General features: G+C 45.8%; 1 protein-coding gene across 2 annotated transcripts in view; it reads right to left on the bottom strand.

Moving 5' to 3' along the window:
• VCL (vinculin) overlaps positions 1–26,099 on the bottom strand; it is a 751,821-nt gene that overhangs the window by 234,497 nt on the left and 491,225 nt on the right. For both annotated transcript variants that reach the window (XM_069610959.1, XM_069610960.1), the window contains exons 12-13: positions 23,854–24,053; positions 22,541–22,669 (exon numbers count right to left, since the gene is read on the bottom strand). In XM_069610959.1, coding sequence (XP_069467060.1) covers positions 22,541–22,669; positions 23,854–24,053 — 329 coding nt within the window. The remainder of the gene's footprint in view (positions 1–22,540; positions 22,670–23,853; positions 24,054–26,099) is intronic.

Raw genomic sequence — 26,099 nt, 5'->3', positions numbered from 1 at the left:
TCCTTGAAAAGCCCTTTGAAATATTCCCTCATGGGGTCGGTGCGCATAAGCGCTTGAAATTTCCCCAAAAAAAGCGTCCTCAGGAGATTGTTTCGGAACCTGAGGAGGCCTCTCATGAGGTGGACAAATCCAGGGACGTAACAGAGAAGGGTGCCACACCGGCCCCTCCACCGACAAATCCACATAAATCAAGGGAGCCGCCCCCGCGGGCAACAAAACATTGTGTGGAAGAGGCATCCGGGCGTTCCAATCATAAACCGGCCGGTAAGGATGCGCACAAGGGACCTTAGGTTCACCCGAAGGACCAAACCCTACACCAGGGGCCGATGGCGTAGTTGTAGGGGGTAGTACCTAAAATGGCCGCCGTGGTCGTGGCAGGAATGGCCGCCACTTCATCCTCATCTGAGGGGAATTGCGGCACGTGAGGAAGGGGTCCCCGTCGATGGGTCAGGGGTCTTAATTTTAGCCTTAACGTAAGGAACCTCGGCAGAGTCGGTACTACGAGGCCTGGAATGTTTCTGCGACATACCAACCCCCAACTGAGCCTTCGAAGGAAGGACCTCGGCACTGCCGGTAAAAGAAGAACCTTGCTTCTTTGCCCCCTCAACAGATCTGGTGTCACCACAAGAGCGGGAACGGTGCACTTTCACCGACAGGGCCTTGCCCGGCCCCTCAGAACTGTTGGTAGGCTTAGCCTCTGTACGAGGGACCTCGGCCCGGTAGAAGCCTTATCGGCACGGGCCTCGAACATCCGCTCGGTAACCTCAAGCCCAGCCAAGACCTCGGGGCGCACCCCGGTTTTGTTTTTCAGGGAAGCCGAAAAAGCGGCCTCAAGAGCAAGCTCCTGTACCCCACGACTCAGTAGAACTGGGTCTACAAACAGCCCCCACAGGAGGGGCCTCGGAGCGTACTCTGGTGGACACAGGCCCCTTACGGAGACCCTCGGAGAAAACTCTGGTAGAATTATTAGGCCCAACAGGCACCTCAGGGCGAACCCCGGTAACAGAGCGATCAACGCCCCTCCCGGCTCGAGAGGAACCCGGAAAGGTACCCCCCGGCCGGGGTGCTCTGAAAAGTAAAGAACTTACCGGGTGTTTTTTCTTCTCGTCGATGAACGCCTGGAAATGCGAAGGAGGAGTCCGTCCGAACACCACCTCCCATTGCTCCAACCGACGTTGAAGTGCCCGGACTGAAAGGGAGTCATAGTAAAAACAGGAGTCCCAACGGTGTTCCGGACCCAAACACTCTAAACAAAGAGGATGGGGACCCGCCCTCGCGAAGCGACGGAGACACGATAAACAATCTGGAAAATCTAGTTTAAAAGACAGACAGACTAGTAAACGAACGCTAGCGAGAGCCAGAGAAGGAAAAAGGGACGAAAGTCTTCCGAGGATGCAAGTGCGTCCTGCCCCGATTGTGCAGAGAAAAGGACTGATGGGCGATGCGGAGCCAAGGTGGGCGGGGTTACAGCCGCGTGCCGGGCCCCGCGCAGGAAAGAGGGACACATTTTTAAAAAAAATGTGTATGCTTTTTAAAAAGTGCTCCGGTCCCGTCCCACAGGACGGAGAGATGTCCCATAAGTATGGAGGAAAGGGGACGGGACGTAGGAGTATGCAGGGAGCGAGGACAGCCAATGTCAATTGAACAAACTGTAGGGGAGCTGAAGCACTTCTTGTAGATAGCACAAAAGCCTTGCACAATGTTATATAGTTTGTAGAAAGGAATCACTGTAGGGCCACAAGCTAGGAGGCTGGTGAAAAGCAAAGATACAAACAACTCTGCAAAAGGCAGCTAATGCAAGTCTCCAGTGAGAGCAAGCAAGCTACAAACAACAAGAGTTAAGTACCCCTCAAGTCTGAAGAAAAGGATCCAGTTGGCTTCTGTTCTGGTTGCATTCCTGCAGTTCCTGGGCCTCAGTTGTGGGGACAAGAGCAGTGCAGTTCGAAGGTCAGCAGCAGCAATGGCCGTACTCCAGATCAGTGGCACTTTGCGGTTTCAGCTACCAGCAAATAGCACCACCGCAGTTCTTTGACACCTTGTGGGCTCCCCTTGCTTCTGGGGTCCAGCACTCTGTTGAGGTGGCTCAAGCTTACCCCAACAGTAATTTACAAAATATCTTAGCACTTGAATCTACCATTGCCAAGAATCTATAATAATTTGCAGGTGAATCTCTAGCTCCCTTTTAATATATTGGGATCATCACCAACTGCCTCCATGATGTGGGGATCTCTCTGTGGCTACAATTTTTTGAAAGATAATGTACAAGATTTTTAGCCCAAATCTTCACCTTAGTTTTGTACAATGCATTTGGGACACTATTCAGTCAAGGAGCTCTGGATGATTTTAAATCCAGTATAATCTTTTCCAGATCTTACACATTAAATGTAACCCAACTAGTCTCTGTTAGTGCTATACACTGGTCCCCAATCTCTGATAGGGAGTTACCACAGTATAGCGATCAGATGTAATTCTCATACCCCACTAGAGATGGGATTGATTTCCCTCAGACATAAGTCCATGATTATGGAATATATACCAGACTGTTTTTGTCTCTTTACTTTTCAGTACATTATACATGATCTTCCATTGCGCTGATGCCATGTCACCCTTTAGCATTTCATGTCCGTTCTCACGTTTCATTCGTAAACTGATTGAGTTTACTTGCATACGTACATCCATCACATTTATCTGACATTGTGAAGTTTCATATTTTAATACTTTATTTTTTCTCGCAATTCCATAATCAAAATCATTGTTGTGCTTTTTGTTAACACTTGCCATTTGTTTCTTCTGTTCCATTGCTAACTGATCAATAACAGTCTTAATGATCTTACACAATTTCTCAATGGTGGTGAATTTGGGTACCTCCTCTCTACGTACTAGCAGTAGTCAGATTTCTCTCTGCCCAATTTGTACGGTTTCTTCCATTGTTCATTTCATAATTATCCACCATTCTTTTTCTGCACTCACTAGGATCCTAAGCAATTGAAAATTCCACCAACATGATCACTCAGGTTATTTGAAGTGAGTACAAACAAATGTATCATCATAAGAGCAGTTTAATACAAAAATCAATGCATTAATAAAGGGCACCATTCGTCCAGCTAAAAAAAGCAATCTTCACTTTTTACATTAAAGAGTTCACAAGACTGGAATACACGTTACACCAGGGGCTGGGATCGATCACAGACTCCTCTTTAGCTGGGCCAATTGCACACATGTGATGCTGATTTTCAAAGTAGCTGTATTCTTGGGATGTCAGAACCCTCTCTTTTGGAAATTTAGTGAGATGAAAATGTAGGCCACCTATCAGAAAACATGGCCCATGAGGATGTCTACTTAGCCATATATCGATCAAATCTTCTAAATGCTCTACTTAACAATCTAGTTCATCATTACCATGCAGAATGTATATATTTTTCAGCAGAAGTTCCATTTCTGCTTTATTTATCATTATTTCAACCTCAATAGCCAAAACCGGGTCCAGGTACTTAAACTGGACACATTCTGTGGCCTTTAAATGTTGGGCTACTGCTGTTATTAACCCTCCAAAGGGGTGCCCTTTAGCATTGTTTGCGCCTTTCTTAGAAAAATAACAAACATATTCATTATTAAGTCTTAGGTGACCCTTGTCTCGTAGTAAAAATATATCTGCTGTGACCAAAAGATGTAATCCTTTCACATTGTCCATGAATAATCTATACCCTCCCGTTCTCCAAGATCTTATCATAACATGAGTATTAATCAGCTTCTCCTGTCATTCTACCTCATCCCATCCTACGAGCATTTTTCCTCCACTGTTTTGAGTGCCTTTCCTTTCTTGATGACACCGTAAGAAGGCACAGATCTGTCTTACAATGTCATTAATGACCTTCTCTAGTAATATCTCCTCTGTGGAGTGCTGAGTTGGCTTTTTCTGAATTTTTGTTTCCATTTTTCCATCCCATAGCCCATTTCCCAAAAGAGATTAGCTTGAGCCATTATCAGTTTAGTGAGTATAGGGGAAACCAGATGCATCACCACCCAATTTTGTTCCCAGGATTTACAAGGAATTTCTACTTGTTTTAGATCTTGACTAGTGATCATCTGCAGCGAAAAGCTTTGATGCAGTAGTTCGATCACATTTGGTCTATTTAAATAGGGGCTTTCTGTAGTCGCATAATCAATGATTTTTACTTTGGTAGATGCTATGTTCTTAGTTTGTGTACAGATCAACTCCAAGTCTGGCATATTATTAATCTGATGAGGCAAATCGCCCTGTTTGTTGTTTGCTTCTATCCTTCCCACGCAATTGTCTTTATTTTTAATCAATATTTGTGTAGCTGGTTGCCGTTGTAGCCTTTCGTCAGTCTGCGTCTGTATTTCTCAGTGAAAGGAATAAATTATCCTTTAAAGTACTGCTAGCCTTTGTCGCTTCTTTAGTGGGTGTGTTGCTGTGCTTCAGACCTATGACCAGGATATATCCTTGTGGATTCATTTTATAGTCTTCCTGGGCTTTCTTTGTGCTTATTAGGAAGCTATTTGCTGTCCCATGGCACTCCAAAGTTTTGGTGAACGCGGTAGCCAACCCTTGAGTGGCAGTCGCCGATTTTGAGATAAACCGGTCACTAATGTTAGTAGGGATTTAGGGAATACATTTTCTATGGTTACCTACAGTTTATCAACCTTTACCAGTCCCTGACTCACTTTTTCCTGATGTCTAATTGGACGAGGGTCCAGAGAATCTTGCACCGTGATCACTGTTATTCTCATCAATCTTCTTCTCGCCCAGATCCCCACTTCTGTGTTGGCCTGCCTCCTGTATTGACGTTATGCTTTCTCCTAATAGACATACCTCTTGTTTTAATATTTGTTGGTCTTCATGGATGTTACATAGCGCTAATAATGTTTTTAAAATTGTCAATGATTCCGGTTCTATCTGCGAGTCTTCCAACAGGGAAGAATCAGTGGGCGAGTATCACTCTTGTCTTCCGAGGGAGGAGGCATATGCCACTTCAGCAATAATCATAAAATTTGGGGATTTAGCCAAGTCATTTGTTGGAATACTACATTCACTGCCTACTTCTACAATATGATCTACTGCTGTAGGCCGATTATCCATATCTCCTGCTGCTTGCAGGATCAAGCACAGGTTTAACAAAGAATGATTGTTGTCAATAACATTCTCTAAAGAGATGTTCGCATCTATATAGTATGTTCTCTAGCTTCTACTTCAGTATTTTCAGCAATTGTTTCTACTCTGGGCGTAATTTCCTTAACAGATTTCCAAAAAGCTGTTATTTTTACACAATTATGTGCTTCTATACCATCAATTTCCAAAATGGGTTTGGTAACTCCTTTGGTAATTTCTTTGTACCAAGCTACAGCCCTCTCTCCCTCCTAAAATAAGCCTGGCTGCTATGTCCATGCTACCACATTCTCAGGTTGTACAGTCTTATACTAAGAGTGGAGTTAATCTACTGTCTCTGATGTATGGTTTTATGAAGCCCTTAGTTGGACTTTAGAACAAATGTCTTAACGACTGCCTGGGAAGAATGCAGTATACCCAAAGCACATCCCCGCACCTCCCTCATCTTCCTACTCTACAGAGAGTACCATAATCCCACACACTTCCATGTATTTTTTGTAGGGTAGATGACCTGCCCTCCCTAGAAAGTGCTGGGTCAATGAAGAGCAGGGACTACCTATGTGAATCACCTACAGAAACTGGGACTAAGAAGAATGCAAGAAACTCACTTGAGAGTAAGAACATCAATACTGAGACGAGGGTTGAAGCAATGCAGAGTGCCCCGTGGAACCAACAAGAGCGGTCCAGACCACGTGAAACAAACGGGTACACGCTGAGGATAAAAGGGGAATTGGGACTTTATCACCCGCAAGATCCTTCCTGGAGGAGTCGGGAATTACAAACGCAGCCGAAGCAAGGGAGATGCCAGGAGTGCAGAGGTGTCCCCGGTAGCTCCACGTGGTTCAAACCGAGACAAAGCCGGATGGCAGGACGGTATTACCCAAATTGTTCGAATGAACAATTGACCTTTTCACAATTGACCGAATTGTGAAGGTCAATTGTAACATATATGCATGCGGGGGGAAATATATATATATATATATATATAACCATTGACCTTTTCACAATTGACCGAATTGTGAAGGTCAATTGTAACATATATGCATGCGGGGGGAAATATATAGATATATTTATGCATGCGGGGGGAAATATATATATATATATATAACAATTGACCTTTTCACAATTGACCGAATTGTGAAGGTCAATTGTAACATATATGCATGCGTGGGGAAATAGATATATATATATATCTATCTATATATTTCCCCCCGCATGCATATATGTTACAATTGACCTTCACAATTCGGTCAATTGTGAAAAGGTCAATTGTCATTCGAACAGTTGTAATACAAACAATTCGTATACAACCGGCAGGACAACAAGCCAATGTTGAGAGCTGGTGGGTGCAGAGAGCTGGAAGCGCACCGTCCAGGAGCAGAGGAACGCAGCGAGGAAGCTGTGGTTTGTGGAGAGACCACGAGAAACCAGAGTGCAGAAGAGAAGCCACAGACAACTGGAGGACGCCAGTTAGAAGCCTGGAGAGGTCCAGTTAGCCGGGAACCCCGAGAGGCAGAGAGGTTGCAAGGAACGGGTTTTGGACCTGAAACAGATAACTGCATCCAAAGCCATCTTCATAGTCCCAGTACCTGGCAGGATAGCGAACCAGGTCTGCGGCTTCAAGAGAGGAGAATCTCACAGGTCTGGGTCCTGCACCCTTGTACAAAGATTGGGATGAAGGCCAAGAGAAGGGAGTCATTGTCTTGACATTGCAAGAAGCCTAAGAGAGGCCAGGGGAAGGGAGCCATACCCCCTTGGTACTTGGGAACTCTGTACTAAAGTGTCACAGTACCTGGCAGAGTAGTAAGTCAGGTGGGCTGTGAACATTACCAGAAGCCGAAGAGAGACCAGGGGAATAGAGTCATACCTCCTGGTACTTGGGAACATTGCACTAAATTTTGTGAAGATTGTGGGAGCCAAGAGAAGGAAATCATTCACTTGGCATTACAAGAGGCCTGAGAAAGGCCAGGGGAAAAAGGATGCCCCCTGTCAGTGAGAATTGCATAATCCTGAAGGAGGCCAGGGGAAGAAGTATACCCTCTGGCATTGTGAACTGTGCAAACCTGGAACAGGGCCAGGGGGAAGGGAGTCATTCTCTTGGCATCAAGGTCTTTGAGTTGGAAGTTGTTAACATTTGTGGTAAGCTGAAGATAGACCAAGTGAAGGGAGGAATTCTCTTGGTACCAAGGTTAAGAGGATCTTTCCTTTATATTTGAATTGCGACTTTTTGCAATATGGAACTTTGTGTGCTGCATTTGAAAAGAACTGAAACCTGGGGAAGGGAGTCTCTCCCTCAGAAAATAGTCCTGGTTGACTACTGGCATGGTAGTCTGCTCCACAGAAGGAGACCATTCTTGTGTATTAAGAAGACTGCCCAACCTTTTAGTTAAGTTAAAGTGTAAGGGAAGGAAATAGGTTTTTGACACAGGATGCTGAACTTTTGATTTTCGACAGACATTCTGGACCATCCTTAATATTGAGTTGTATGTAGTATGATTTTTCCTTTTAATTTCTGCCAAAATAAAAGTCTTTAACCACAATAACGTGTGCATCAGTCTCCCCGTTCCACACCCTTACAAAATGCATTCACTGAAGTATGGAGAACACATGTTAAGCACAAATGCTGCAACGTAAAATAGGGACTGAAGTTTATTAAGTCCAGTTCCAGCAATAGGATGAGCAACTACCAATGATGGTGTTCTTATGGGGGACCCACAAAAAGTACTGACACAGACACCATCATCGTGGGACAGCCCTGAATAGCGCTAAGGTGAGCAGGATTTTACTACGCTTACTGAAAACCCAATGGGGAGGGCAATGGAGGGTGTTCAAGCAGTATAATGGATCTCCGCACCCCGTGTTCCAAGAAATTTCCAAATCGTTCTCGGAGACAGTACATCACTGGGAAAAATTAGGCTCATTGGTGTAGTCGCCGTGCAAGGCCGTCAGGTCATGGGTTTGAGGGCATTCACCGCTGGTCCCCTTTTGGATCCCCTGGACACCACAGAGTGTAGGGGTGGACACCCAGATGTGGTTCTGGGACAAAGGAGATGCCCATACAAACTAGTATCCGATTGCAATTCACAGTAAATGGATTCAAATAAACAATTTATGAAACTGAAGTAATTCGCTAGAACACTTAAGGGGCAGGGGAGAAAAAAAAACTGTGCTGGCTCATAGACTGTCAATATCAATTAAAAAAATGTTTTTAAATAAATGGGGGGTCTCTCCTTTGTCAAATACTAACACAAATGTACTACAAAAATTAAAATAATAAAGAGTTCCCAAAATAGGGAGCTCCCGTTCCCATCAGGCAAATAGCCAAACATTAAAAAATAAAGATTTATAGCATCTATGCAAAAATCGATATAAATTTAGTTGAACATTCTTCAATAACTCTTGTATGAAAAGTAAAGTTATTTGAGATGAAACCCAATGTGATTCGAGACACAAGCTTCTTCCTCAGGGGCAACAGATGTAGGAAATCTGTTGAGAAAAGAACAATGTTTACAATTTGTTGTGAAACCACTATTGACATAAAAGTAACATATGCTTTGGAGATCAAATATGAGTCGGTCAGATAGGACAGCGAGCTAAGCGTTTGCCCCCGATATCTTTGTGCTGCTTACTGTTGCAGGTTCGAATCGCGGCAGGGTCAACTCAGCCTTTCATCCTTCTGTGGTCGATAATTTGAGTATCACTCTGTGGGATAATGTCTGTTACAGGAGGGCTCTGAGGCATATGGGTGTGTAGCTCTGTATAATAAATACATATTTATCACCTCATATCATTGAGATTCAGCACATCAATTCCATGCTGTCAATGAAGATAGTAACTAAAGCGTCTTCCAAAATATGTGTTTTGGGCTTTTTAAGGAACAAAATAAGAGAATAATGAAATATATAATTGGAAAAAACACAGTAAACAATGTAAATGGATTATTCTGTACAGACACCCGTTCTATATGGTAGGTCAACAAGGTCCAGGAGGGAACCTATGTGGAACTAATCAACCATTAAAGTCAGGCCCTGTGATAACTGAAAAGATTATATTAAAATATCGTATATGTAAAAATACGACTGGGGAAAACCAAATTAAATAGAGCATAACGTAGTACAAAAAACAGGATCATACCCATTTCTAGAATGTGTAACCCACAATTCGGGTTCCTATAAATATAAAAACAAAAACCCATTAGGAAAAATGGGGAGGAATGCCAAAATCAGAGTAAAATAAAGTGTTGAATAAGTTATTGAATGCATTCCTAAGAACCTAAAGGTGACTATATAGGTTTATAAATTGAGTGTTGTGTAATGTCACCTGCTCGTTTCGTTTCCTAGTGTGTGTTTTAGGCTTAGAATAAATATAGTATATTAACTTGGCTGTCTAAATTGAATTATTGTGTGCTTCACTGTGTGGACTCCTGATCCCACTCTCACTCTCCTGAGAAAAGCAATGGCTGCTCTCCACGCTTACCTTGATTGGGTTTTGGCAAACCTTTCAGTTACCCTGTTCACTGTATCTAGGATGGCCTCCTAAAATCTGCCCACCAGGCCAGATTTTATAAATCCATCTCAACGATTAACAGCTGGCTCCTGCCTTGCAGAGGAAATGTAAAGATGCACGCTTCTAGGAATGAAAACTGGTGATGTACCTCGAGCAGGACAAGTGACTGGTTGGTCCGACCGGTCAGGAAAGCAAATCACAGAAGTCTTTTCCATCGATATGAAGGTCAAGGATTGCAATGTGGTCGTATTGTCTGAGCCAATGTTGATTTTTCTGCAGTCCCAGCATCCCTTAGTCTTCTTTGAATCTCTTCAGCTCCAGGTAATCAACTTGGTTCCTGTCCACTAGTGGACAACACACACACCCACACCCACGACTTAAAACAAGAAGGAGGGCCCCCATTAGCACGACTGCGAAATCAGCCCAGGACAAGGTTATGTTAGCGGTACTTGTATAGCGCACCATCACCAACAGAACTGCTCCCAAGGCGCTCTGGCGGATAAAAAAAAACAGGAAGGGTGGGTAGGGTTAGTCGGGAGGAGGGGAGAAGGAGAGTGGGAGAAGTGGTGTGCTGTTGGCAGCTTCAGCTCGGTATACGAGTGCTGGGCTTTGGTGCTAGTATCAGATCGGAGGAAGGCCTAGAGTGCTGTGGGTGAAGTTTATGTGTTGTTGATGCAGTGTTGTAAGGTGCGTACGGATTGCTGGGAGTGAGATGGTTGTGTGTGGGTTTAAGTATGCAGAAGATTGAGGGTTGTGTTAGTGGGGTCTGTATCCTGGTTCAGGTACTTATGATTCCGTTAGAGCTGTGAACCTGTGGCTTCAGATGTTGATGGTTCGAGGCCCGACTTGTTTTGGTGGTGATGCGCTGATCCACTTGTATCCTATTGAGTATAGTTTGGATTGGTGGGTGCGTCTGAACCTAATCTTCAGGTGTGGGACTGGGTGGGTGACATTTGTTCTCAGCTGATCTAGTGTGACCCTGGTCGGTTAAGGCTTTGAATGGTTCAGGGTCGTGTTGCAGTGTTGTCCTTCTGTCCTGACCGGTTCTTTGATTTTCATGGGGCAAGCATCCTTGGGACTATTGTTTAGTTGTAGTTGTGTGGTGGGGCATTGGGCTTCCTGCTTTGTATTGGTGGGCAGTGTGTAATGATGAAACCTTCCGTTTCTCGTCCATTGTAATGGGGACCGTGATGCAGTGCTTCCATTCTCTCTATGTTTTGTTCTTATGACTGTTTGGTAAGGTCATAGTTAAGGTCATGGTCCTCTTGACGATTTGTTCTAGTCTTTGTCTTAGTTTGCTATGTTTACTGTCTTTGGTCGTATTGCGACTGTATCCCATTTGGTCCTTCAGTATATCTTGGGATATTTACCTCCTTTTTCCCCACTGATAGATCGGTGTGCATCGCGGTCACTCTATGCTCATTGATGTTTTTAGTTGTGTCGGTGCCCCTGTGGCTAGTCTTTAATTATGATGTGAAGAGCCAGGTTTTGAGTAGTTTCCTGAATAATAGGTGGTTTCTTGTGTTGCGTATGTACTTCGGAAGGTCATTCCAGGTTTTCGGGGCTTGGTGAGAGAAGGAGGATCCTCCAAGTTTGTTTTTTTTGTAGGGCTTCGGTTCCAAGCGGATGTCCATTCTTGATCTGAGCGTTCTTGTTGGTTGATGTAGCCGCAGTTGGTCTCTTAGGAACTCAGCACCTTCGTTGCGTAATGCACATTGTTTTGAATTTTATTTGTTGTTTTATTGGTAGCCAATGTAGTGTTTTCAGCGCTGGTGCAGTGTGTTCTCTTTGGGGTAGTTTCAGAAGTAGTCTGGCTGCCATGTTTTGAATGCGTTGTAGTTTTTTTTAGGTGTCGTTCAGGCATGCCTAGGTATAGGCTATTGGCATAGTCTACTTTGGACATGATGAGGGCGATGATGGTGGTGGTGGTGGTCGTTTTGTTGGCGAACGATAAGAACAGTAAGATTCTCTTTGCCGATAGCAGGAGGAAGAAGCATTTCTTGAGGAGAGCGTTTACTTGTGGCTCTAGCGTGAGATTATTAGAACCCCCAGATTTTTTTACAATCGCCGAGGGTGCTGGGGTTGTCCCGAGTTCCCTTGACCAAGGGATGAATTGGTTTTCTCCTCCATTTTTTGTGACTATCATTATTTCAGTTTTGCCTGGGTTGATTTTGAGGGAATTGGAGTTCATCCAGAAGAATATATCGCAGAGGCAGTTTTCTAGCGTTGAGTTTCTTTCCGGGTTGTCTTGTATTTTGAAGATTATTTGTGTATCAGCGTAGTTGTAGCAAGTGAGGCTGTGGCTTTTGATGATTCTGATCAGTAGGTACAGGTAGATGTTGAATAGTAGCGGGAGAAGGATGATCCTTGTGGTACTCCACAGGTTTAATCTGTCAGGCTGGATTTGAAGGGTTTCATCCAAACAGTTTTTGTTCGGTTTGTTAGGAAAGATTTGATCAATAGTAGGGCGGTGTCTGTTATTCCAAGTCCTTCTAATCTCGTTATGAGGGTGTCATGGTTGACTGTGTCAAATGCTGCCGATAGGTCTAGGAGTATCAAGGCAGTGCTGTTGTCCGAGTCTGCATTGATTTTTAGATCGTCCCATATTGAGAGTAGAGCTGATTCCATTTCTATCAGTGGTCTGAAGCCAACTTGTGCTTGGTCTAGTAGGCCGTTCTGTTCTATAAACTCTTGGGTCGTTTTGTATACATTTCGAGCACCTTGGCTGCATACGGGATGTTGGAGATCGGTCTGTAGTTGGAGAGGTATTCTACATTTCCCGCTGTATCTTTGAGTAGTGGCCTGATGTATGCAGTTTTGAAGGCTTGTGGCACTTCCCAGTTGCGATGGAATGGTTGAGGACGTTCCTGTGCTATTCCATGGGAGTTCCTTGTTTAAGAATCGATTTGTATATGTCTGGTGGGCATGGGTCTTCGGGGGACCCTGAGTTATTGCTTTCACTCACCAGTTTGACGAATGTCTACACTGATATTTATGGAAAGCTTTGTAGTTTGTTTAGGTGCTCCTCCCGGGTGTAGGTTGGGGTTGTGGTCAGATCAGACCGTCTGCTTTGAATGGTTTGTTGAATGTTGGTGATTTTGTTTTTGAAGTGGTCTGCAAGGTCGTTGCAGAGTTTTGCGGACGGAGTTGGTGTGTTACATCCCGGAGGGTTTTTGATTTTGTTTATTATTTTGAAGAGCTCTTTGTTGGGTGTGGTTTGTTTAGCTCCAGGAGTTCATGCAGGTTGGAGTTTTTGATGGTTCTCCAATTTCTTCTCATGGTTTTCGTTGTTTTGTCCGGTTGATTGTTAGCTTGGTCATTTTGATTACAAAGGAGATGATGAGATGGTCGCTCCAGGGTATTTGGATTGGGGGTGCCGTGGTGAGTAGTTTATTGCCGAATATTGCGTAAAGTGTATGCCCTACCGAGTGGGTTGCTCCTTTGACTAGTTGTTGTAGGTTCATTGCTGCTAGTTGGCTGGTTAGCAATTTTTGTATGGTTGTGCTTTCTTCTTCAAACCAGATGTTGAAGTCTCCTAGGATTATCAGGTGATTGTATTTGATGGCTAGGACGGTGATTGCTTCTGTGAAGCAGTCTACGAAGGTTGCATCGTAGGTTGGTGGTCTATATATAAGTACGAATTTCAAGTTTGTTTTGGATGTTACTGCTAGACGTACGATTAGGGATTCACATTTATCGATGATTAGTCAGTCTTCCAGTTTGATATCCAGGTGTTCCTTGTGAATGATTGCCAGCCCTCCCCCTTTTGGTTTTTCTGTTTGATTGGACGCATTTGAAGTATTCAGGCAGGCAGTTGTTGAGGGTGATATTATAATTGTCATCTAGCCAGGTTTCTGTTACAAATAAAATGCCGATCCCTCCGTCGCAGAGCAGATCGTATATCTCGGTGGCATGTTTCGACATTGATCTTGCATTGATGAGGTTGCAGTGGATCTTATTGGTGTGGTTTTGCTTGTTGGTTGTACCTTGTTTTGGATTGTGGTTGTTCGGTTGCGGTTCATCATTGTTGGCATCGATTGGGGGTGGATGAGGATCAGCAAAGGCTGTATTTTCAATGTAGGAGGGTGTATGAGGATCAGCGGAGGCTGCATCTTCATTGAAGCAGTCTGCTAGATTGAGAGCTTGTGTGTTCAGTGGTGTTTCTTCTCTGTTTGTGTTTAGGTGAAGGTCCATGAAGGCTTCTTCTTCGTTGAATTGGTCAGATAGGTTCATGTTTGGGTAGTTGGTTGTAAGATCTTCGTCATCCATGTCTGGTTTGGATAGAGTGTTGAGGGTGTCCTGTTCTTGTGATGTATGGGGTGATGGGGTCGGACACTGACCACCTTCTTGGGTGTTCCCTTCTTTTTTTCTAGTTGTCTCGGGATGTTCTTTGTCTTGATGTCTTTGTTTTGTTGGGGTGTCCTGGTTCTGGGTTTGTTGCGAGGCATGGTGTGAGATATAAAGAGTTTTCCCTTTGGAGTTTTGTTCTGGTCGTTTTGGTTTTTGGTGTTGTGTTTCTTTTATTTGAGGTTGTTGCTTTGGTGGTGGGTTGGATTTGTGTGCCTGTGTCCAGTGCAGCCTTGACTTGTGCCCTTACTCGGCGTCCCTTTCTGGTCCGGGGCATTTTGGTGCTCTGTGCGGAGGTGCCGGTTGAGTGGTTGGCTGCTGTGTCTTCTGATAGGAGTGCTGGTATTTCTTCTTGTGTTGGTAGGCTCGGGTGCTTTTGTGCCGTCTGTTCTTCCGGTGGGTTGTTTGTATATCCTCCGAGCGCTGTCTGGTGGGGTTTTGGTGCTGTGCGTACTGTTGTCAGGGGTGTCGGTCAAAGTTCAATGCTGTCCGTTTAGGTCTCTCGGAAAGGATGAGGGCGTTTAGAACTATTCTATCACGGTCAGGTCCTCCCTGGGAGTATGTTAAGGTGGTTAAGCTAAGTTTGTGCTTGAGACTAGTTCTGACTATGTTCTAGGGTCTCATATGGTAGGCGGGACCCTAAGGAGCATAGTAATCCTTATAAAAAATAAAAAAAATTGGTGTGGAGTCCCTACTAAATTTGGGAGACCTGTATAGTGGGAGAGAAGCCTATCAATGAAAACTGAATATCATGCAATCCGGTTTGGGACCAGAGCCCCTGCTAAAATAGGGAGACCTGCACGGTGGGAGAGAGGCCCCCAAAGTGCAATCCGAATGTCACACAATACCTTCTGGGAACAGAACCCCTGCCAAATTTGGGAGACCTGTACAGTGAGAGAGAGACCTATCAATGCAATCTGAATATCATACAATACAACTTGGGGACAAAACCCCTGATGAATTTGGGGGACCTGTATGCTGCGAGAGGGTTCTAACTATGCAGTTTGAATGTCGCACATTATAATTTAGGGGACAGAACCTCTGCTAAATTCGGAAGACCTGCACAGTGGGAGAGAAGCCCATCAAAACAGTCCGAACATCACACAGTGCAATTTTGGGGACAGATCCCCCACCAAGTCTGGGAGACCTGCACAGTGGGGGAGGCCCATCAGTGCAATCTGAATATGATACAATACAATTTGGGAATAGGTCTGTATAGTGGGTGAGAGGCCTATCGATGCGATTTGAGCACCATACGATACGACCTGGGAACAGAATCCGCGCTAGACCCGGGAGACCTGCATAGTGGGAGACAGGCCCACAAATGCAATCTGAGTATTACACAACACAATTTGGGGTTGAACCGCTGATACATTTTGGAGACCTGTATAGTGGGAGAGAGGCCTATCAATACAAACAGAATATCTTACTGTGCAGTTTGGGGACAGAACCCCTGATCAATTTGGGGGACCTGTATAGAGAGGCCTATTAATGCAATCAGAATATCATACATTACAACTTGCGGACAGAACCCCTGATAAATTTGGGAGACCTGCATAGTGGGAGAGAGGCCCATCAATGCAATCTGAATGTCATACAATATGATTTTGGGACAGAACCCTTGATAATTTTGGGGGACCTATATAGTGGGAGAGAGGCCTATCAATGCAATCAGAATATCATACAGTACAACTTGGGGATAGAACCCCTGATCAATAAGGGCACCTGTTTAGTGGGAGAGAGACCCATCCGTGCAATCTGAATATCATATCATAAAATTTGCGGACAGAGGCCCTGCTAAACTTGGGAGACATGCGTACTGGGAGAGAGGCCCATCAATGCAATCTGAATCCCACACAATACAGTATGTGGACTGGATCTCTGATAGATTTGGGAGACCTGTATAGTGGGAGAGAGGTCTATCAATGCAATCTGAATATCTTACAATACAATTTTGGAACAAAAACTGATACATTTTGGAACTGTTTTATATCGGTTTGTTAAGTGGCTAGGATTATAGGGTAGAGTGGTTGATCTACTCCTAACCCAGGCCACTCCTACCTTACTGGTCCTTGTAGTTGATGGTTGACGGCTGGCTCCTGGCTTCCCCTGTGGACTCCTGCCAACACTTCCTGGGCCTCCTCTGTTGGGCCCGCCCTTGACCTTGGGGCCGTCGGGCAGAGGGCTGCACTAGGAAGACCAGTGAAGAAGGCTTCCCAGTGTAGGAAGCAGGGGGCGAGGGAGAGGGGCAGTGATCAGCAACGGTGCTGGAATGGGCAGAGAAAGTAAATGCTATGGGCTCAGGGGCTCTTTGGAAGCGGCTGCAGTTACCTGGCTCTGAGGTGGGGTGATACGGTTGAATGAGGGCGCGACTCTCGCCGTGCTTCTGGACCAAGTCAAGATGTCACACGGAGCTATGCTCCAATCAGGGCTCGGTGGCATGATGGGGGACGGGAGTGCTGGAATGGAGCCGGTGACCACTTGCAGCGAGGCTAGTGTCCCCCAACACGGTCCCAAGGACCAATGGGAGCGCGGATGGGCGGGTCGGGAGGCCAGGGAATGCAGGAACCGGGCGCGGGGTGTGAGCGGGCTCCTGGGGGCTCTCAGAGGCCTAAGGGCCTGGTTATATTAAAGAAAGTGCTCACCTGGATGAGCCAAGCATCCCCAAGCTCCACTGTGGGCCACAGCAGCGGTGGGATGGGCATAGAAGGTTAAAGTTATAGGCCCAGGGGGCTCTCTGGAAGGGGCCGCACTTACCTGCCTCTGGGGTGGGTTGGGAGGCGAGACGGAAGGGAGAACAGGAAGGGGTGCAGGTGGGGAAGGGCTACTGCGGGTTAGGAAGGAGCCTCGAGGCCGACACAGATGTTGCTGAGGGATGGTTGAGTGAGGGCGGGACACTCAAGTGCTTCTGGACGAAATCCAGGTGTCACACTGAGCTAAGCTCCAATCAGGGTGCAGAGGCGGGAGGGCTGGGATGCAGGAAGGGGGAGCTGGGTAGGGGGTGGCGAGCTGGGGGGGAAGCGGGCCTGGCCACGGGTGTTTGTCCTTGTTGGGTGGCCTGAGGGCCTAGAGGCTGTGGGGCCTTACCTGGGTAGCTGGGGTGGAATGAGCCGAGTGGCTCACGCAGGTCTCAGGGCCTGGACACACACAGAGTTAAGCTCCAATCAGGGCTCGGGGGTAAGGGGCGGGAGGGCTGGGATGCAGAAAGGGGGAGCTAGGTAGGGGGTGGTGATCTGGGGGGGGGGAAGCGGGCTTGGCTGCGGGTGTTTGTTCTTGTTGGGTGGCCTGGGGGCCTTGGGGCCTTACCTGGGTAGCTGGGGTGGAATGAGCCGAGTGGCTCACGCAGGTCTCTGGGCCTGGACACATGGAGCTGAGCTCCAATCAGGGCTTGGGGGTGGGATACATTCAAAAATAGGTACAAAAGTAACGACTTCCATCAGCCTGTTCAGAGGATGCCTGTGAAAATGCTATTAACACAAATAAGGGGGGAAAAGCGTTCCCACAGCATTGAATAAGCTTGTACTGCAAACAGTAAAACACCAAAAACATAAAAGGGAGATGACCACTCCTGCACTGGTGGATCGATCTAACCTCACCATTGAACACAAAACGGCATTGCAAAAGCAGACCACCACATAAGGTGGTTGGGGGGGGGGGGAGGGGGAGATGCTGCCGTAGGAATGCATGGAGCCAAAGCTAAAGGGAGGGGTCTCCCAAACATTGGAAATTTATATGGGTACAGTGATCTCAGAACTAAAGTAAATGTAGGAGGCGAGTGAGAAATCCCACTCCCCTTCAAAGCCAATGAAAAAAGTACCAGCAAGTCCAGCAGTAGTGCTTGGAGGGATTTGTGCTGATGTACCACTGCCACTACATCCCTTTTCACCTTATTGAAGGTATATGGCACTGTGTCACTGATAGGATGTCCAGTTCCAAAGTGTCTCTTAGGTGTCCATTTCTGCCATAGGATAGTTCTGCTTTAGGGGTCCACACTTCGGTGAAACAGATCAAGATGCCTTTAAGCAGGATGGTCTAGGCAGCACAGGAAAACTACCCCCATAGGTCCCATAACGAGAGGAGACGCCCAGGATAGCACTGCTACTGCCCATCTCCATGAACACACAAATCAGACGGTGGCAAGCAACACTCAGGGCGATTAAGAAGAATCTGCTCCCAGCAGCCGCAAGAAACCTGACAAGTAGACAACATGGAGGAGAGTGCCAAATCAAAACTTGGAATAGGGACCGATGCACTGAAAATGCCCTCCATGAAACTTGTCAGACAGGGTGCTGCCGGGACACTAAAGGCAGGATCTTCACATAGGGGTCCGGAGTGGTTGGCCCCACCAGTCAAAGGGTTGGCGCACCAACATGGCTCTTTAAAAGATCGATGCAGAGGCAGGGCTTTGCCAGGAATTGGCTTGAGGCAAGGCTGGTTGGCTTCAATTGCAGTCTTTGGGTCTTCAGCGCCCTGCTTCTCTTTGTAGGGGGTCTCAGGTCCAAACAACGATCTGAAGAATGGCTTCAGGACTAATTTGTATCCCAAATTCCAGCTGGTGGCTCCCCCAGCACACCAATTGTAAGCATCTGCACCATTCAAAGGGGGACTGTTCAATCATGAACAGCCTCTTATCTGCCCATTGGGACAAGACAGTCCAAACCCCCACGTCTAGTGTGAATGCACATCATTTCTTATCCCAGCAAAGGAATCAACATGTATGGCTTTTCCTGAACAGAGAAGGCAGCAAGAAAGCCAAACGACAAGGTGGCCACGGACAGGGCCAAAATCACATGGCACTGCCATTCTGAGTATATGATACCAATAATGGGATCATGAATTGACAGATAAACAAGCACACAAGTACAACACAAAAATATGGTAGCACTTACTCCACTCTCACCAGCCCTTCCTAGGTACATGAAGAAGGTAACATATGTCTGCTGAAAAAGTGCTACATAGTACCCTTGCCAGACTTCACAGTGAGGTAAGGTGTGCTACAGCAAAACAATACAGGAATCTCTAACAGGGGACAGTTGCCCTGCAACGGTATCCAAAAGGGTTGACCAGTGCCCCCAAAATAAATGAGTCAAGCAAGTGAAATAAAGCAAAAAGACTATGTACTCTATTGAGAAACTTGCTAACAGACAATTCTTTCCTAACAGATGCTAAGACCTTTGGTCCAGCACAGGGTCAGGCTGGGCCAGTGACAAGAACACACCAGAGTTACAAGCGCTACCCCCATTATCACCACAGGAATAAGCCAAGAGCCTCTGGCACTTCATTGCATGATAAATATCTTCAGACCTGCCTGATGTAGCTGGACGAAGACTGTTGTGGAGGATCCTGCTGGATGCGGACTACCAATTCTTCTGAAAGCAATGCTCTGGCTCCTTGCAGACCCATGATATTGGGGTTAATACTATCCCTTCCTTTGACCTAACGGGGATAGTAGGATCCACCTTCTTTGCAACCTTGGTGTGCTTGCCTTGAGGCTTCTTTCACTCTGAACAGCACTGAATGAGACTAGCAAGTCCCCACTGACTGCTGGAGAAAGTCTGCCGTCCTCTCATGCTGCTCCATACTAAGAAGGAAGACTTTGTTGTCTGCCCTGAAGTGCAAGTCCTAATTGGAGCATCCATTGACATGTACTGGGCTACCATGCTGCTTGTCTTCGGGCCACCAACATTTGTGTTCCCTTCTTTAAGTCCTCTGAGCTAGTCTATCATTGCTTCCATTATTTTCTTGCCAGGGGCTCTGTGATGACTGATTTATCGGTGGTGATTATCCCGAAAACCCCTGCCTGGGACCCTTCTCATGTGGCCAGTGAAAGTCAGACTCTTCCCGACACCGACCCGGGCGGGGGGGGGGGGGGAAGGGGGGGGGGGGATTTCTGGCAACGGGGGGGGGGGGGGGTGGGGGGGGGGGGTGTCCTGCGGGAGGATCACATGAGGAGTCACGGGTCAGGAGAATTTAGAGAGCTCTCTATATAACTTCCATAGAGACCCTACAGTCTTGATGGCCCATTGTAAATTTGAGACCTGTGGTATAAAAAGTAATCAGAACATTGCGGACTCCAAGTCCCACAATGCCCCAAGTACAGTCTAGTGGTTCTAATGACCCACACCTGAGCAGGCTGTTTGAATATTTAAGGACCCCCCCGCCCACCTCCTCAGGTGCAGGCCATCAGAAGACAAAGGTGTACCAGCAGAAGTGTGCAACTGCCATTGCAGCAGCAGAAGCTGAAAACAGAAGACACTGGTGCCACCGCTATTGCTAAAGTAGATGCCGGTTCTGAGGGGGTCTTCGAGGCAGAGAACCTGAAGTGCAGAGGCCCCCCAGCAGGAAGCAGTGTTTTTGTAAGCTGTCCCCGAAGAGAGAGAGAAGCTCTCATTGTTTCGTGACTTTTCCCGGTAGCAGGGGAGTACCAGAGTGCACGAGGAGCAAGATGGACTTCTTTCCCAAAAGGCGAGGCCCGCGGGAATGCAACTACAGCTAAGGGAGGTTCAGGAAACAAGAAAAATTTAAAAAAGTGGCAGCGGATCGACTGGACGCCTGGAGAAACCAGTGAGTTATCCGCTCCTAGGTAACCCCAGAACGCTCTGTAATCGACAGCTGCTAACAGATTTTGAAATCTAAACTGATGCAAGTCGCATTGGCGTTGTAGTAACTTTGAAGGAAGACAAAAGAAGAAAGGTTGCAACTGTTGCCAAGGCAAGGCAAGGGCAATATTGAACCCAGTTAGGAACCTGCATTGCCCAAGTAAAGAGGTGGGCAATGCTGAGTACAAACTAACCATCATTGTCAAAGTAAAGAGGGGGAAAAACCTCTGAAAAGAGTATAACCAGCATTGCCTAAGCCAAGGGAGAATAATATTACATAAAGATTGTAACCTTTATTTCCAGAGTGAAGAGGCAATAGTTGAGCCAAACTCCAACAAGCAATGCCTAAGTCAAAAGGCAAATCCAATAAAGAGACTGTCAGTTATTTGAAGTGGGAAGTCAAAATTGGTTGGCAGGAGAAGAGCCCTCCTTGGGAAAGGTGGCAAGGAGGGGAGGAAAGTAACCTGAATTGCTTGTGGCAGATAAATCAATGAAACCAACAGCATTAATGCGTACTGTATCTTTACCAAATACGTTGTTGATCTCAATGTGATTGGAAGTCAATGTTGGTGAAAGTCAAAGACATTCCTAAAAGTATGAAGCAAGCCTCACCACAGAGTACTTGTAGTAATTTTATGAGTTTTTGTCCTGGCAGGCGAGTAGATCATGAAATTCTTAGTTTTAGCCCTGGCAAGTTTGCGAACCAGGAACAACACATTGAAGTACTACATTGTGGTTATGAAGGAAAGAAAGTGGGAAAGCCACAACTATGTTTGATTAACTGTGGTAAAAATCATTGTGACAAAGTATTGCAGATTTTGTTTTCCAAGAAGGAGAAGTAGAGCTATTGACTATCAGTTGGAAATTTTTATGTGTTTTGGTGAAACATTGTCAAGCACCAAATGAAAACTTTTGGAGCAAGAAGAGAATTTTATGAACAGAACTTGGTTATAAAAAGGAAGGTGTGCCTGCCGGAGCCACAATGCCTGACAGGTCTGACCCTGCCGGGAACAGCAGACACGGTAGGCAGACTGGTCACAGAAGCACCGGCACCGTTAGCAATGGTGCCGGTTCTTCCGTGGTACCCACTCCAATAGAGTGGAGAGAACTATATGGGAATGGCGACTTAAAATTTACCAGCACCTGACTTTACGGGCCGCTGGGGTTGTAATCTCCCTGTGGCACCGGGAAGTCAGGGTCTGGCGGCAACCCGCTTGTAGCACCAGCGTGGTTACCGCCGGACCCGTAATGAGGCCCAATGTCTTTGTTGTTTCCCATCTATTTAGGCTAGAACTCTTTGCTGGCTCCAACCTTCAGTGCCTGGGGGTGGGGGGGCAAGAATCAAGCCAGAGTGCTCTGTAAGAGCTAACATTGTGAGAGTTAGGAATGACTTAAGAGAAACTGTTCCTAAAACTGCATGTTGGTCTTCCTAAGAGACCATGCAGAGATGTGATTGTTATCCTAAAAATCTTTACTCCCACTGGACAATACAAAAAAAAGATACATTTTGACATAGAATAGATTAGGGCTCATATTTGAAGTGTGAATCATGTGTAGACTGCACGTCTATTTTGATGATAAAATAAAGAAATCACATTTTATTTGATGTTTAGTTACAATGGAGCGGGCAACAATCTCTTTGGTGTGCTACTTGATCTAGCCCTGTCCCCTCCTGCCTTTTGATAAACCACACAAATATGGTAGAAGAAAGCTAAATATGGTATGTATACAAGTACAAGGTTAAGGTTAATTTTGTAAGGTAAAGTTAATGTTGTAAGTACGGTACAAGGAAGCTAAACATAGTTTCACTTTGATAAAACCTTGCTACAATAAAATGGACAGGAGACTTATTGCTAAACATATCACAGAAACAGACTGTTCTGGGTTCCAATGAACTAGTACTATCCCACAACAGAGAACAGTCAGTTGCACAGATGGTGCCTGTGGAGTGTCTGCTTACCTCCTCCCGATTGGGAGCATCGGGTGGTGATGTAGCTGCCACTGCCAAGAGCTTGATGGGCGTTGTGGTATCACTGAAAACATCAGAAACCTCCTGGGTCATCACTTCCTGCATCTTGGATTTCAAATCCTTCCAGGGGGATACAGAAATGAAGTTAATTTTTTTTCTGTAAATATAATGTAGTATCGGGTGTCCGTTTTTCATGGTACATCATAAAAAAATAACTGACAACTGCAAAGCATACATTGCCTCCATTGCAAAAATGCCCAAATATTTCAAGAATAAGGCTTTGTTCATTTCCTGAGATAGCTCAGTTGATAGTTCATCACGGTATGTTTTATGTCGTTTGTGTACAGGGCACTAGGTTAGGTGTGGGGGGTGGTCATCCTTTCTGACCCATGCTCTGGCACCGTTTGTGGGTGGTGTTAAAGGGAGGCGTCAGAGATGAAGGAGGTGTCAGAGAGGAGCGTAGTCTGTCCACTGTGCCCGTGGCTCTAGGCTGTGTTGAAGTTTATTCTCTATGCAGGGATAATTGGTTATTGCTTTGGTAGGCTGCAGCATACAGTCGGTGCTGTGCAGTGTCAGACAGACGTTTATTATATAGGGACTTGGACGTATACGAGCCATGGACTGAGATGAGCTTCAGACATGTTTTTGGACAACATAAGAAGTTGTTGATATGATCGGTCCAGGGCTTGGGGATTCCCAAATAGGCCATTACAGCACCTCATTGCCAGTGTATGCATCATTCATGTATTTTGGGTAAATGGTCAGGGAACCTGACTGGGAAAGCATTCTGTGCAGCTGTGAGCTGCAGAGTCAGCTACTATAACATGAGGAAAGGTCTACTGCAGGGGCGGTGTGTACCACATGGATAGGAAAGCAGTGAACACTGCTGTAAAGCCATGCCCTCCAAGGCCAGAGGATGTACCTTTAAGATAATTGTTAATCTAACAGACTACATTTATTATGACGGGCTTTCTGCATGATTCGCATTGAATAAAACCCCATCAAAACCCTGAGGTTTCTGTGCTACGGGGATATGATGCTGGCTTTTTTAACCCACTTTTAAACAACTGTATGTAAATACACCTGCATCACTATATGGAGATGGGCAGCTGTCCTTTCCATGCATGACTGGTCTGTGCTTGGACAATTATCTGGATTGAGTAATTAGGATTGGTCCTTTAAGCGCAGGGCTCTGGGCAGAGTACATGGATTTGTGCATGGTGGTTAAACTTCCTGGTCTTGGACATTGCACATTTGGTAGTCCACACAGAAAAAATGCATGCATTCAGGCAAAAATGTCTCACCTTTAGAGAGTCCTGCAGTTGGGCCACGACTGCCCTAGCCTGCGGCGTCTCTCCCTCCCCTCTTGCTGCCAGCTCTGCTAGATGTCCAGACAACTGCTCCACTCGATCACACTTGGCAAGCATGTCCTGCCGGTAGGGACCTGCCATGACATTGGCCAGCCTACGCCCTTCGGCCACAAGGCCTCGTATAGCTGCTTGACCTGAAATTGAAGAGTAGGTCAGTATCCCAGAATTAAGGAAGAGGTCACATGTCTGCAGTTTGAAAACCTCAGCCCAGGCACACACTGAAAGGCATGTTGCTTAACAGTAGCAATGCTCTCAGACAGACATACATGTTGTGTATGAGGAAACTCACTATTTATGAAGAGGTGATGTGCCTGACTGTTGGCATCTGGAGTCCCAATTACGATTTTATTACTGTTAGTTATATGGTCTAGGTTCCGGTTTTCTTCTCACCCATTAGCCTATAGCTATTGTATGTATAGCTAGGTAGTGGTGAGGGTTAGGTCTTAACTGACCACTAATACAAAATATCTGGCAGGTAAAGTACTATGTGTAATTTTCTTAAATTGCACAGATTTCTCAGTATACCAGTGTGATTGTTTTCTTCAGACAAACACTTCACTAGAACACCCCACCCAAGTCCCAGGTTAGCTTTTCCTTTATGGTTTGACTTTGCCTAACCTTTAGGTTAGATGGTTACACAGCTCTTGGAGGGTTGTGTAATACCCCCGGCCCCTGGTGTAAACTGCTTCTAGGGCAACAACAAAAACCGAACACTGGGAGGATCACAACATTTTGGAGGTAGTACAATGGACCAGAATATTGCATTCTTCATACAAGTTCCAAGTATAGCCAACATGAACCCATATTCAAACTCCAATGTCAAAGATACCATAACCCATCTACAGCTTCACTTGCCAGATACCATATTTTAGGATCAGCCTCACTTGCCAAGGGACTGCTATGATACTAAGTGCAGCCAAATATTTTCCAGTACTGCGATCATGTGCCCAGGCATAGTCTCATATGCACAGGGAACACAAGTATAAATAACATAGGGCATCATAGGCAAAAGGTACAACCACCATCAAACAGTAGGCGAAGCATGGTGTGTTAAGATGGATTTCCAAAATCAAACCTGGGGATGGATTTTGAAAGGCCAACCTATTATGGTGAACAGGAAAGACATTGAAGTCTAGTCAAACCAGACAAGGTAAGGTAAGTGAGAGGCAAGGTTTAGACTTAGGAAGGGGAGGAGAGTGGTGTGGGCTACAATGAGTCCATGAAGGGCAACAATTATTCCAGTTAGACGGAGAAGTACAAAAAATAAGCTACGATTTATTAGGCCTTTCAAATACACACCAAGCAATGAAACCTGAAAGCAAATATATATGGGATACCTCACCATAAACTTATTTGATGCTTATATCTGCTTACATTCACATGTTATGCATAGGCCGACATCTAGTGGTAGTTGCAGAGTATTACATTATTTGTTTTCAAAACTCAAGGGACGCCGACTGGACAGATCAGCAATACTATCCCTAGTGTGATATCCACTGTACCCATGGTCCTTCACGCGTCGAGGCCCCCTCAGATTGTTTTGTTTCTGACATGAGGTAGCATGAAGTGTACAGCATGAGTACAGATGTAATAAAGCAGATAAGAAGCGATTAAGCCAGAAAAACATATATGCACCTTCTACTCCAAGAGGGGAGGAAGGGTGGGCACATGTGAATCTAAGCAGATACAAGTATCAGAAATACGATTATGGTGAGTAATGTATCCCTTCTGAGGCTTGCAGATCTGTTTGGATCACATGCTATGCATAGACAAGGGAGCAGTATCTGGAGAAGCAGGCGAGTTGTGAGAAGGTACGGAGGCAAAGAACAAGTTACTTCTAACTTGGTAACGTTCTTTCGATGGGATGTTCCACCGACGTATTCCTTATCTTAGATAATTCGTCTCCAGCTTGCCGGGCCGGAAATTCTTTCTCTGTAGAGGGCGCTGCGCATCGACGTCTGATACGGTTGATGTCCCTCGACAGCCACCGCATCGGCCCCAACGTCACCATGCCCATAAATAGCCACGCGCGGCGTCCGTTGCTCAGTTCCGTTTTGTAGCATAAGATAAGTCTTGCATGAATTTACTATTGACCTTGAAGGAGCGCGAGCTGCAACCACAAGGGAAGTATTACTGCGGGAATGGATGGGAGGGGCGATAAGCAATACGTCGGAGGAACA

The sequence above is a fragment of the Ambystoma mexicanum genome, chromosome 8 (genome assembly GCF_040938575.1).
Source record: "Ambystoma mexicanum isolate Mex_15411 chromosome 8, UKY_AmexF1_1, whole genome shotgun sequence".
In the NCBI taxonomy this organism is placed as follows: domain Eukaryota; kingdom Metazoa; phylum Chordata; class Amphibia; order Caudata; family Ambystomatidae; genus Ambystoma; species Ambystoma mexicanum.
This window is presented reverse-complemented; position numbering and strand designations above follow the sequence as displayed.